Source organism: Pungitius pungitius, chromosome 1, assembly GCF_949316345.1.
Source record: "Pungitius pungitius chromosome 1, fPunPun2.1, whole genome shotgun sequence".
Lineage (NCBI taxonomy): Eukaryota > Metazoa > Chordata > Actinopteri > Perciformes > Gasterosteidae > Pungitius > Pungitius pungitius.
Window position 1 is genome coordinate 5,249,227 of NC_084900.1, and position 13,981 is coordinate 5,263,207.

At 50.9% G+C, this 13,981-nt stretch overlaps 1 protein-coding gene across 1 annotated transcript; it reads left to right on the forward strand.

The window, feature by feature from the left end:
- Nucleotides 1–749: 749 nt before the first annotated feature.
- Nucleotides 750–10,663, forward strand: hdlbpb (high density lipoprotein binding protein b). The gene is given in 36 exon segments (XM_037478731.2): nucleotides 750–1,306; nucleotides 1,422–1,501; nucleotides 2,260–2,361; nucleotides 2,701–2,852; nucleotides 3,010–3,225; nucleotides 3,896–4,102; nucleotides 4,202–4,417; nucleotides 5,085–5,291; nucleotides 5,444–5,473; nucleotides 5,475–5,552; nucleotides 5,838–5,942; nucleotides 6,145–6,180; nucleotides 6,182–6,224; nucleotides 6,356–6,395; nucleotides 6,397–6,493; nucleotides 6,587–6,691; nucleotides 6,791–6,904; nucleotides 7,015–7,101; nucleotides 7,248–7,283; nucleotides 7,285–7,380; nucleotides 7,511–7,582; nucleotides 7,584–7,632; nucleotides 7,635–7,676; nucleotides 7,679–7,728; nucleotides 7,871–8,092; nucleotides 8,192–8,254; nucleotides 8,256–8,411; nucleotides 8,567–8,708; nucleotides 8,913–9,046; nucleotides 9,134–9,238; nucleotides 9,339–9,473; nucleotides 9,593–9,736; nucleotides 9,792–9,971; nucleotides 10,060–10,176; nucleotides 10,273–10,428; nucleotides 10,521–10,663. Coding segments are annotated over 34 exon segments (3,801 nt in total). The 5' UTR covers nucleotides 750–1,306; nucleotides 1,422–1,501; nucleotides 2,260–2,285; the 3' UTR covers nucleotides 10,614–10,663.
- The last annotated feature ends 3,318 nt before the right edge of the window (nucleotides 10,664–13,981 follow it).

The following is a 13,981-nucleotide window of genomic DNA, read 5'->3' on the forward strand; positions in this document are numbered from 1 at the left end:
GAAACTAAAATCAAGCGGGTCTACTTAAGTCGGATGCTCCTGTAGCGCAAAGATACTGCGGCATTTGCTTTATACTATGTGAGTCGCAGTGCACGCAGGTATCCCTCCGCCGACAGAGGAAATGCTCCTAGACCAATCACATCTGTGTTTACACCATCACCTGTCAAACGCACGTCCTCTGCTACATACCCCCTGCTGAAAGGTAGGAATTGTCTTATTCATTGTACACTTTTGCTCTTTTACCCAAACGTCCTGACGCCATGTGTCCGACCGAGGGAGCCGGTTTCGACCCGTGACGTGAAGCTGCCCCGGGTTAGCGAGGTTAGCGCCCCCCCCCCCCTCCCTCCTCCACCTCCACACCACCACCCTCCTCCCTCCCTCAGAGCACAGATAGCTGGTTATCCGTCCGCCCGGCTTGTTGTTGTTTTTCTTTTTTTCTTTCTTTCTAGCCGATTATCATAAAGTCCTCGCGCTTAATCGTCCCCTCCGCCGGCCCGAGGACGTGCGCGTAGCTTAGCTTGGGCTCGCTAGCGTTCGGTGGCGTTGACGCAGCTTTTAACGGGGCTTTAGCCTCCGAGGCTAACGGGACCAGCGCAATAAGAGCGGCGGTCCGCGCCGGGGAGAGAGAGGGAGGGAGAGGGAGGGAGAGAGAGAGAGAGAGAGGCGCGTCTGGAGGAGTGTTTAGCTAGCAGGTGCACGGTGAATACCCGACGCTATGCTGCTTATTGTGTTGTGTTGTATTGTGTGTTTTTGTTCCCGCGTTAAACCGTGTTTTGAGACTGAGACGCCTCTTTGTTCCTTTCCGTTAAAATGTGGTAATAATAATAATAATAATAATTCAACCAGCATTTTTGAAAATGTGCCGTTAGCATTAACTACGAAATATACAGTACGAATAGGAAGTGGAAAAGATGAATTATGTGAGACAGTAATTTAAGTCAATTACAGTGTTGAATTAGCATTAACTGATATTGCTGCATTAATGTGTTATTGGCTTATTAACATACCAACTATACTTTCCTTAACGTTTTACAGTGGTATTAGTTAAGCTGCAGGTAATTTACTGGATCATTTATTATTATCAAATGGACATATTCTACATTTTAGGTGCAACATTTAATCCACATTTTCCAAAACATTAAATGTAACACTACTACAATACTGAGTCCCATTCAAATTTAATTTTACTCTCAAATTTCCTGGGCCATTGATTTTTGTCAAACTAGTAGAGATGAGCAGAGGGCCTTGGGGACGAGGAGGGGAGGAGAGAGCAGCAGAGGGAACCCGATCCAGGCAGTGTGTTGAGGTGCAGTGCAGTGTGGGTTGTTCACAGCAATGACCCAACCTGCTCAATACACCTTCAGTCTTTAAGAAAGAAATAAAAAAAATAATAAAAGAAATCTTCCCTCCTGTGCACCCAGGAGCTGAAACACACGGTCACGCTGAAGCGCCTACGGTAGCCGCTACCCGGACGGACTCTCTGGCAATCGACCTTTCGCAGGTAAGCCCCGAGCTCCCTTTGTGAAACGCTAGTATACGCAATACGCAACGTTGTTGTTGTTATTGTTCCTGTTTGCTTTTATATTTCCCCTCAAGTCCTTTTTTTTCCCTTGAGGTGGATGTTGTTCCTTTTCGAGTGGAGTCACATTTCCTCGGCTTTCAGGAGGAGTTAAACGAGCGTCTTTGCCAGCAGGGACGGATTTTTACATGTGATCAAATTACAAACTGGGAGCACACAGCAGCATCACACAGGCAGGGCATGGACTGGAATACCTGTGTATGTGTGAGAAAAAAAACATTTTTTTTTTTTTAGATTTACTGCAGCGTGCAAACAAGAGACTGAGTACAAAAGAAAGTATAATAAATTACCAGTAATAACCAACAAGAATCCACAATAACTGAAAGGACACAATGCCACTTTTCATCATGACTTCATCTTATGAGGACAAACCGGAAGTACAAGAAGAAAGATAAGAGACTAAATTTAATTCCCCCCTGAACTCACACAGAGAACAGTTTCTTTATGAGCATCTTCTAAATGTGTGGTTTTAGGAGAGAGCTGTTTGTCGTTCCCGAGGCGCCTGTGTCTGAAGCACGCAAAGGGTTAATTGGGCTGTCTCGGGTGTAAAGGGCCCCCGGGGTGCAGTGAGAAAAAACACTGGGGCTTGTGTTGAAAGCGGTCGGGTCGATGTAAGAGGACCAGTTTGAAAGGGTCGTCTGTGTATCTGATGGCTTTCTACAATTTTCTTTTGCTTTTAGCGGAAAAGTGGAATACGTCTTGAACAATGAGCTCAGTGGCTGTGTTGACCCCGGAAAGCTTTGCGGAGCATCGCAGTGGCCTCAAGGACCACGAGATGACAGGTACAGTCAGCCCCCCCCTTTAACAACCCTTCGGACACTGGCCTCTTTTTTTGGCCTCTGCTCCGAAAATGGCACACCCACGATAAAAAGTGTAATAACTCTGGAACTACTTTGTCTATTTGTACAATTGATGTGTGTGGGGGGTAAAGGGGAACCCCTGTAAATGTCACTGTTGAAAAAAAACAATATTATGGTGCTGGTTCTGACCTGGTTCTGGCTCGTTTGGGCCCCAAATGGGCTCCTCTCGTTTCCAATAATTCTCCCATCTATCCGCACATTTTCTTTCTCCATCCTTACCTTCGTCCTTTGCTTTATTCATCCCTCCCTCTCCGTGGCCAGGTTGCGTCCCGGAGGACGAGGCCTACATCCCCACCTACCTGGAGGCCTTCCCCCCGCTGCCGGAGAAGGAGGCACCAGGGGGAAGGACCGGGGAGCCGGCCTCGGCATGGGGGAGCAAGATCAGGCCCATCAAAGCCTCTGTCATAACCCAGGTGAGGCAGCCGCGGACACCAAACACACGCTATGAGTTATTACGTTTTCTAACGGGTTTGACCTCATTCATGCAAAATAATGACATCGATTAAATGCAAAGTAGCCCCTCCTCCTCCTCCTCCTCCTCCACCTCCACTGACCGGGCTCCACGCGCAGGTGTTCCACGTGCCCCTGGAGGAGCGCCGCTACAAGGACAACAGCCAGTTCGGGGAAGGCGAGGAGGCCAAGGTGTGCTTGGACATCATGCAGCGGACGGGAGCTCACATCGAGCTGTCCCTGGCCAAAGACCAGGGCCTCTCCATCATGGTCACCGGCAAGCTGGAGTCCGTCATGAAGGCTCGCAAGGACATCGTCGCCCGCCTGCAAACACAGGTGAGTCCGCCTCAATCTGGAAGCTTTTTAAAGATAGATAGTCGGGGCCTGGGAGTGTGCAGGTCCCGACCATGTGCAAGTGCTTTGTGTGCTAGTAGTGAGTAAATTGTGTTGAAACATAAAGGGAGTTTTGTCTAAACAAGGACGATTGGAAAGAGTAAAATGTTTCTTTGAGGCCAGAAAAATGGGAAGAAAAAACCTGGGATCGGAGGGTTTGATTTGACATCTTTCAACTTTTTAGTTGGTGTTGGCTTATATTTTTAAGGAGAGTTATTTGCAGCTCGAACAATCTCATCTGTGCAACCAGGCAGGGGTACGACAAAATGTTGGGACCAAAAATGTCCGACAGCTCCTGAGGGGGTGGTGGGAGAGGGGGGGGGCTTTCGAGCTTCCTCAGTCATTGTGCTGATTTCCACATCAATAGTGCATCAAAACAGTCTGTCCTCATCGCAAGGTCAAATGCTTTTGTTCACCTGCCAGAAAACACAAATAGACTCAACCAATGGGAGAAACGAGAGATTTGACATTTTGAAATAACCACGGCTGATAGGTCCACATTTCTATATTTGTGTGGAAGTGTCCGACCCATCGCTTTTCAAAAGAACAAAATGAAAAGTGCCGGCTCTCCGACGCGCGTCCCAACTCAAACCTTCCTCCCGTTCCTCCCCAGGCCTCGGCCACGGTCGCCATCCCCAAGGAGCACCATCGCTTCGTCATCGGTAAGAACGGCGAGAAGCTGCAGGAGCTGGAGCTGAAGACCGCCACCAAGATCGCTATTCCACGCCCCGACGACCCCAGCGCCAACATCCGCATCACCGGCACCAAGGAAGGCATCGAGAAGGCTCGCCACGAGATCCTCCTGATCTCTGCTGAGCAGGTGAGCCGCGCGGTCCAGAGCTTGAGAGCTGGAAGACGTCGATGCTGCCGAATTCACTTCATTGCATATTTTCCGCTTCCGATCCCGCCCGCTCCACAGGACAAGCGCGCGGTGGAGCGCCTGTCCCTGGAGAAGGCCTTCCACCCCTTCATCGCGGGCGCCCACAACCGGCAGGTGCAGGAGCTGAGCCAGGAGACGGGCGCCCGCATCAGCATCCCCCCGCCCAGCCTGCCCAAGGACGAGATCGTCATCACCGGGGAGAAGGAGGCGGTCGCCATGGCGCTCAGCCGCATCCGAGCCATCTACGACGACAAGGTGCGGTTTGACGGAAAAGGAGGACGCTCTCTCCGGGTTTAAAGCCGCTAGTCCGGGCTAACTCCAACCTATTGGATTGTGTGGGTGGACTATTGATCAAGAGATGTAACGGCATCATTCATCCCTATCTTCCCTCTATTTCTACTACTGGATCCCAAATAAAGTTAGTCTTTGATTGATCATCTGCGGTCCGAACCGGCTCCTGTTGTCAGATCGCTCCGATTTGGACTCAACTTGAGTGAGGCTTCAAGGGCCTGACCTGCAGATATTAACCTTGTGACCTGCAGATATTAACCTTGTGGTCCCCTGTTGTCTCATTTTGAACCGCTCTTTTACTCCGCTGCCTGGATCTCGAACCCAAATATGCAAACGTGATTTATTTTGTGACGGTATCATCAGTTTACAACAGTGTTGTCCTTTTGATTTCTACCGCACACGATGGATGGATAGAACTGAGGGGGGGGGGCAACGGCATGATGTGGCTAATGTGATTTAGTGCATATGCATGAGAGGCAGAAACAAATATATACTCCTTTGCTTTCATTTCCTCCCTGCTCACTTCTTGCCAGCTCATTTCCTTCGGCCTTTCTGTCTCCTTTTTCTCACTTACAACTTCCATTCTGCTCCGTCTCGTTCCCAAACCGTTCCGATCCACCCGCCCCGGCAGAAGAGGAAGACCACCACCATCTCCGTGGAGGTGAAGAAGTCTCAGCACAAGTACATCGTAGGTCCAAAGGGCAACACCCTGCAGGAGATCCTGGAGACCACGGGGGTGTCCGTGGAGATGCCTCCTCTGGACTCTGGCTCGGAGACCATTATCCTCAGAGGGGAGCCCGACAAGCTGGGGCCGGCGCTCACGCAGGTGTACGCAAAGGTGAGGAGCCACAGAGGGGGGGGGGGGGGGGGGGAGGGGAGGGGAGGGGAGGGGAGAGTTTTTCAGCGGCTTTCGCCGAGGTCGTGAAACGCTCATTTTGAAATTCAAACTCCTGACCCCCCTTTTAATTTTTTTTTTTTGTACCCGTGCAGGCGAAGAGTGTGATGGTGGTGGAGGTGACTGGCTCCTGCCTGGCTGCACCGCTTCATCATCGGCAAGAAGGGACAGAACATCGGGCGGATCACGCAGCAGCTACCTCGGGTGAGGGGAGGGTCAGAGACCCGGGACGCGGCCCGCTGAGGAACATTTGTCACGGACCGACCGGAGCTGCACCCGAAACTCGGGAGACTAACAGCAGCCATTTGTGTGTCCCAAACATAAAGTTAAACAATGCAAAACTGTGTAGTTATCGGTCATCTCTGGAGTACACGATTGGGCGGGTGTGCGGACCGCGAAGCGGCAGAAACAGAAGGTCACTTCCTCTGTATTTATTTGTGTGTGTGTGTGTGTGTGTGTGTGTGTGTGTGTGTGTGTGTGTGTGTGTAGGTTCACATAGAGTTTACAGACGGTGAGGAGCGCATCAGTCTGGAGGGGCCAACAGCGGAGGTGGAACAGGCTCGGACCCAGATACAAGAGATCATCCAAGACCTGGTGAGTTCCCTCTCTCCCTCCTCACAAATCGAATCAACAGATCTTTTCGTGGGACGTTTAATACAATAAGCGAGAATAAAGACACTTTTAGATAAGAGAGAGAGAGAGAGACTATTTGTAATCCGAGCTGTTTGGGTTCAGTGCTGCAGATCAGAAGAACAGATTCAGTGACAAATCTCTCTCTGCCCCCCTTTGTGTCCAGCTGGTGAGGATGGACTACACTGAAGTTATCATAGATCAGGCGGTTCCACAGACACCTCATCGGAAAGAACGGAGCCAACAGTGAGCACCCGCACCAAACATACGCATCAACACTTCAGAGTTCAAATGCAATCCGTTTGCATGCGCTGTTCGATGGAGCCACTCACTCTGTACCTTTAACCCTTCAACCATCCCCCCCCCCCCCACGGCAGTCAATCGCATCAAGGAGCAGTACAAAGTGTCGGTGCGAATCCCCAGACTCGGAACGAAGTGGCCTGGTCCGGATCGAAGGAGACCCGAAAGGGGTCCAGCTGGCGCGCAGAGAGCTCATTGAGATGGTCCAGAGAATGGTGAGAACGGGGTCAAAGTTCGTTCATTCAGCCCCCCAAAATAAGAAGGTTTGACACAGACTTCGAAGTTGGCCGCTCACACTTTATTTCCAGGAAAACGAGCGCACCAAAGACCTGATCGTGGAGCAGAAGTTCCATCGAACAATCATCGGGCAGAAGGGTGAAAAGATTAAAGAAGTCCGAGACAAGTTCCCCGAGGTGAACGTTTTCTCCGACCCCTTGATCTCACCAGCCGCCATGGTGAAAACGACACGTCTTTAAACCCTGTGTAAACACTGTGATCTCACCTGCCTCCAGGTCATCATCAATTTCCCCGACCCATCGCAGAAGAGTGACGTCGTGCAGCTCAGAGGGCCGAAGAACGAGGTGGAGAAATGTGGAAAGTTCCTCCATAAAATCATCGCTGACCTGGTGCGGCCCGGCCTGTCTTTGCCCCCCCGCCCCCATCCCCCCCCCCCCCCACCCCCTGTCCCTCTAGCCTTCACTTCACAGACGTCTTTCGTTTTCTTTCACTTTCACAGATTGAGAACAGCTTCTCGCTCTCTGTTCCCATCTTCAAGCAGTTTCACAAAAACATCATCGGTAAGGGCGGCGCCAACATCAAAAAGGTGAGACGAGGAGGTTTCGTTATTCTTTGAGAACCACATCGGGGGGGGAGACCGACATCGAAACCTGCGCGTTGTAACCTAAAATCTGCATCCAGACGGAACAAATCGCATTAGTTGAATAACCAATGTGTCGTCGATGCCGCCAGATCCGAGAAGAGACGCACACCAAGATCGACCTGCCAGACGGAGAACAGCAACTCGGAGACCATCGTCATCACGGGCAAGAAGAGCAACTGCGAGGCGGCCAGAGATCGAATCCTCGCCATCCAGAGGGAACTGGTGAGGGGTGGTGGGGGGGGGGGGGGGGTGCACGCCACTTTTCTTTAGCCTTTGTCGCAGGTGGAACCGTTTAAAAAAAAAAAAAAAAAGTCGAGACCACAAAAGTGGTGTTTTCTCCGTCCGACACCAGGCCAACATCAAGGAGGCGGAGGTCGCCATCCCCGCCCGGCTGCACAACTCTCTGATCGGCTCCAAAGGGCTGCCTGGTGCGCTCCGTCATGGAGGACTGCGGCGGCGTCCACATCCATTTCCCTCCGAGGGCTCCGGCTCGGACCGGGTCACCATCAGAGGGCCGTCGGCGAGGTGGAGAGGGCCAAGAAGCAGCTGCTGCAGCTGGCTGAGGAGAAGGTGGGTGGGGTGGGGGGAGCGGGGGGGGAGGATTGAGTAACCGTATAAGAGAAGGAAGGGGACAGAAATGCTTACATACAAACCCCCCACCCCCCCCCCCCCCCCCCCCCCCCCCTCTTTTCCGGGTCTTTGTCCCGCTCAGCAAGTCAACAACTTCACGGCCGAGCTTCAGGCCAAACCGGAGTACCACAAGTTCCTGATCGGCCGCGGGGGGGCCAACATCCGCCGCGTGCGCGACCGGACGGGGGCCCAGCATCATCTTCCGGCGCCGGACGACACGGAGCAGGAGCTGATCACCATCGTGGGGAAGGAGGAGGCCGTCCGGCAGGCTCAGAAGGAGCTGGAATGCCTCGTCAAAAACCTGGTTGTTGTCGCGGCGACGCCACCGTTTTCTCACGTAGCCCTTTCCGCTGTTTTCCCGCGTAGAAAACTCACAGTCCTCGTCTCCCCCCCCCCTCCCCAGGACGACGTGGTGGAGGACAGCATGGCGGTAGACGCTCGCCACCACCGCCACTTTGTGTGTCGCCCGGGGCCAGGTGCTGCGGGAGCTCGCGGAGGAGTACGGCGGCGTCGCCGTGAGCTTCCCTCGCACGGGAGCCAACAGCCAGCGGGTCACTCTGACGGGGGCCAAGGACTGCGTGGACGCCGCCAAGAAGCGCATCCAGGAGATCATCGAGGACCTGGTGAGATGAGATGTTTTTGTTTTTCCTGCCCGATGTAGATATTCGCGCTGGAGGTTAATCCTCCTGAGCTCCCCGGTGTGTCTTTGTTTGCCGCTGGCGCCATAGTTACCCAGCTCCCCCCCCCCCCCCCCCACCTCTCTCTCCCCCTCTCTCAGGAGTCCCAGGTGAGCGTGGAGGTGGCCATCCCTCAGCGCTACCACCGAGCCATCATGGGGCCCAAAGGGTGCCGAATCCAGCTCATCACCAGGGAGCACGAGGTCCAAATAAAGTTCCCAGAGAGAGACGACGGCTCCGCGGGTATGAAACCCGGAGACTGGGACAATTGGGCTTTCTTTACTCTTCATATATTGGTTTTATTTTGAAATGCCAGCTGCCACCTCGTCACTTACATTCCATTCAGGTTCTTTTGTCGTTTTTTGTCATCAGTGGCCAGTGGAAATGGAAATGATGTTTACACAGGAAACTGTCGAGCAGTTTTGTTTTTTTTAATTTGTTGTGAAGCTGCAGGTCAGGAGGCTCCGCCGCAGGAGAACGGCGACGTCGGTCCAGAGGCCGAGTTCGTCGCCCGCAAGTGTGACATCATCACCATCGGCGGGCGCGCAGAGAAGTGCGAGCAGGCGAAAGCCGCCCTGCTGGTAGGCGCCACTGATGCTTACCCCCCGCCCCCCCGTTTCTTTGGTCCTCCCTCCGTTAACCTTCCCCGCCACTGCTCCCTCCTCCAGGCGCTGGTGCCCATAACGGAGGACGTGGACGTGTCTTACGAGCTGCACCGCTACATCATCGGCCAGAAGGGCAGCGGCATCAGGAAGATGATGGAGGAATACGAGGTTAGGCTCGACTCTCCCGGTGCCGTCGTCTGTTTTCCGCCCCCCCCCCGGCGAATAAAAACCGCGGGTTTCCCCCCCCCCCCCCCTCCCCCGTGTGCAGGTGAACATCTGGGTGCCGCAGCCAGAGAAGCAGCTGGATGGGATCAAGGTGACGGGCCTGGCGGCCAACGTGGAGCGAGCCAAACAGGGTCTGCTTGACCGGGTCAAAGAGCTGCAGGCTGAGCAGGCCGACAGGGTACACACACACACACACACACACACACACAGGCATATCCCGGCTCCAACATAATTCATACCATCATCACCATCATCATCGTCGTCATTTGCTAGATTGTTTGAGGTCTTTCCCTTCAGGCCCTGCGCAGCTTCAAGGTGACCGTGTCTGTAGACCCAAAGTTTCATCCCAAGATCATCGGCCGCAAAGGGGCGGTCATCTCTCAGATCAGGAAGGACCACGACGTCAGCATCCAGTTTCCCGACAAAGGAGACGAGCAGCAGGTGTGTGTGCGTGTGTGTGTGTATCCATCTTGAGCCCCTTTCTCACCCCTCCCAGGATCTGATCGTGGTCTCCGGGTACGAGCGGAACGCGGAGGAGGCGAGCGCCGCCATCCGCCAGCTGGTGGCCGAGTGGCAGGAGATGGTGAGCCGAGACGTTCGCCTGGACCCGAGGACTCACGCTCGCATCATCGGAGCGCGAGGCAAGGCCATCCGCAAGCTGATGGAGGAGTTCAAGGTGAGATGTCGGTCCGCGTCAATATGATCCTTTTTTTAGTGCATCCTGCTTTTAACCCGTCCTCCTCTCCGTGTCCCCCTGTGTTCAGGTGGACATCCGGTTCCCTCAGCCGGGCTCCGACGAGCCCGACAAAGTGGCGGTGACGGGGCTCCCGGAGACGGTCGACAACGCCGTCGACCACCTGCTCAACCTGGAGGAGGAATATGTGAGTCCTGCACCCGGGCGGTGCAGCTAAAAGGCGCCAAAGAAGTTCAAAGAGCAATTCCCTCTCTCTCTCTCTCTCTCTCTCCACCCCTCTCAGATGCTCAGCGTGACGGAGACAGAGACGCTGGCAGCCTACATGAAGCCTCCGTCGCGCTACGGAGGAGGAGGAGGAGCTGGAGGGGACGACAGCAGCGGGGGTCCGGCCAGGGGCTTCGTGGTGCGGGACGCCCCGTGGAACGCTGCAGGGAACAAGGTTGTTTTTTTTATACCTTCAATGGACTTCGATGTTTTAAGGTGGAACGAGGAGTCGGTGATTGACGCGTGTCCTCGTCCGTTTGTCCCCAGGCTCCTGACATGAGCAGCGCGGAGGACTTCCCCACGTTCGGGGCCGGCGTGGCCCCCAAGCAAGCGTCCGCCTGGGGTCCCAAGAAGTTCTGAGGCCGCTTGTCTGGAGGGTGAAAAAACCACAGTGGGGGGGGGGGGGGGGGGGGGGGGGGAAGAAGAAGAAGAAGAAGAAGAAGAAGAAAAAAACCTCCCGTAAAGTAGATGACGAGAGACGAAGCGCATCTCTTGTTGGATTGCTGCTGCCTTTCTCCTCGTTCTCTGTGAAAAACCCCGTGTTGCATCTTCACACATCCAGCCGCAATGAATCATAGGAGAGCAAAGCCTCCCCCCCCACCCCCACCCCCCCCCCCCCCCACAGAGAAGAAACGAGAACTTCGCCACAGTTCTGCTGATGATGTTCTGACCCCTTTTTTTTTTTTCACCTCCACTCAGACCTCAAATAAAATGTTTAAACTGGTCAGAGAGCACTGGGGCAATAAGCCCGGAGCTTTGATGCATCAAAGGTGAGGACGGCGACATGTTGGATTCTCTTAAAGCTAAAAGAGAAGAGGAGAGTCTTTGTTTTACCGCGCAAGAACAACGGCATCTTTTAACATTCTTTTCCTGTGATTTTTTTTACAAAAGCAGTTATTTCACGGCTCATCTTTCCAGGCACTGAGCTGTGTGTGTGTGTGTGTGTGTGTGTGTGTGTGTGGGTTCCGAAGAGGTTTTCGCCCACAAGTCGTTGTAGACCCTCCTTTTTTTAAAAATTTATGTCACAGCTGGGAGCAAAAACAGCTGCCGTAGTCAACTTTCTGGAGCTTTTTCTTTTTAAATCACAACGATTCAAAAGGTGTGGGAGTCCTGCACCGATTTGTTTGTACTGAAGGTCGTTTTGTTACCGTTTATTTATTTGAAGGAAAAAAAAGAAGAAAAAAAGAAAAACAAAAACCCTACTGTGATCCTGCGTTTTTATAAAAGCCCTCTGTAGCTCGACGCTTAGGACCTGAATGTCCCGCCTCAGGGTTTCGGGAACACGTCAACAAGTTGTTATGTGTAAGTGTACAAAGAACTTTTGGCTATTTTTTTTAAAAACCGTGTTGAGATTTTGTTTGTTTGTTGGTTTTCTGGCACATTTGGAAGATTGTGCGTGCGTTGCGGTGTACATTTGAATGAAGCTGAACCAAACTTTTTACGTAGCCTCTGTCCGTTTCGTGTCTCTTCTCAGGACTCGGTGAGAGGTTTTCAGCCTCAGAGCTGGTCGACGTCCACATAAACGCTGCTCCCCCCCCCCCCAAGTCAAGGAATCATTAGCTGCACTTTGGTTTTCTCCCACGTGTTTTTAAATGAGTGCATTTAGCAAGATTTTGTAGCAAAAAAAAAAGTGTTGCTCATCTTTTTTTCTGACGTTAAATTGTACAACTGGCCCCCGATTTCACTCCGTTGAATCAAAGCTCGACAGCTCTCGATCCGGCAAATTTACCTTCACAGAAGAAAGCTCACCTCAGTCCAGTTAGAAGCCGGCTACAGATTATTAAACACAAAAACCGACTATGCAACCCGACCGGATCACCGGCACCCTGTTTCACCCTTATAGTTAGATTACTGTTAGTGGAATTTAGTTTGGACTTTTTTTTTAAGTTACTTTGTGTATCTTTCCCCCCCCTCCCGAAGCAGCAACTATTTCTGTGAAGAAAAAAAAAAGATCGGCCTTAAAGAGTGATTAGTGTGCAGCGTTTTGGGAAAGGTGTGATTGAGTAAATGTGCAACTTTGCAATAACATTTCAGTGACCGGACTTTTTTCTTTTTTTCCTATTTTAAATAAACTTCCGTGAAAAGAAAAAAATCAAAACAGTAGGTTGTCTTTTCTTCATAGCATCTGTTTTACAACCGGTCCCAAAAAAGAAAAACTTTATATTAATATAAAATATTCATGAAATTAGTTTTTAAAAAGAAAATGTTTATAAAGCTTATTATTTCAAGTTAAAAAGATATATAGAAACGTCACAGGATAGCATGTCAAAGAATTTCATTAAGTTGAGACTGAAAAAAAGGGGGAAAACGTCATAATGTAAGACATAAAAACAGTCGTTAAAAGTTAGTTGTTAAACAACCTTTTCTGTATATTCTGTCTTCAGCAGACTTGTATCTATGTTTACTTACTCTAATAGTTTGAGCAACAAAAAAGAGCTAAATTGTCCTCAATGGGTGATTGCTATATATATCAATTATTCACTAAATTCAATCAAGTAGAAAATACCCAAATGCACCCGTCCGTCTGTGCATACTGTTTATTCATTTTGTTTTTATATAAATCAGGAAGATATTTTTTTTTTTATGTAACAGCCTGTACAACGCAACATACAGAAAACAAATTAAGAACACAATACAAATAAAATTGTACAAAGCAGCACTGGGCCATAAATAACCCAGAATATCAGATTTTTCACATTTCTTTTTTTTTTGGACTGGAAGATTTTTTTTCTTCTGCCAAAAACCGCCGTAGATCTTCTGCTCTCACAAGGCGACCGAGCTTCTTCAAATACATTTTCTTTTTTGAGTTCAACTCATCAAAACTGTGCCGTGGAATACGTGGCGGGGGATGAGGAGGATGAGGAGGAGGAGGAGGGCGGGCTGGTACGTGGTCTGTAGCAGGTGTATCAAATTGGCATCAGAAACCGAGCGCTGTGGAAAAAAAAAAAAGATCCGCTTCGGAGAGCCGTTCACGTACAATCAATCAATCAATCAATCAATGGGTGGATGTCCTAGGAGGAAGTCGACCCCCCCCCCCTTCCTCCCCTCCTTCTATAAACATTCCACCGACGTGAATCAATGGTGTTTGTGATTCGTTGGCTCGGGATGCGATGGATGGATGGGGGGGCGGAGCTACGGTCAAGGACGTGGGGGGGAAAAAACCCCCAAATAAAACAGACACGTAGACCTTTTGGCTTCGTTTGTGAAATGATGGGATGTTGTTGCCTTCTCGCGATGGACGGGAAGGCGGATGCTGCTCCCTCAACTCATCTGACTCTGCAAGAGTCATTAAGCCCCTTATTTCCTGTGTGCCGCGTCTAAAACGTATATACACCTCTAGATTTTTTTTTAAACACGTTACATAACCTTTAGATTCCTTTTTAGATTTGATGTCAAACCGTCCAAGTTTCTCTACAACTTTTTGTTTTTAAAACTCCCCCTTCAGTCACAATCACAAGACACTCTCGGGTTTATTTTTAGATTAACCGTCTTGTTTTTTTGTGAAAACGTTTATTTTCTTACCACGTTTCAGTCTCTTTTGGTGATAGTCCTTTGACGTGCAGGTTCGGCGGGGGACACCTCCTCCCAAATAAAACTTTAAAAAAAAAAAAAAAAAAAACACTGACCAGAGAGCCCAGGTGATAAGAGATAGAAAAGAAAAAAAATAAGTGCCAAAAGACTAACGTTAGCTGAGGAAAATATGTCGGGAAATGGGGAAGCGATGTGGC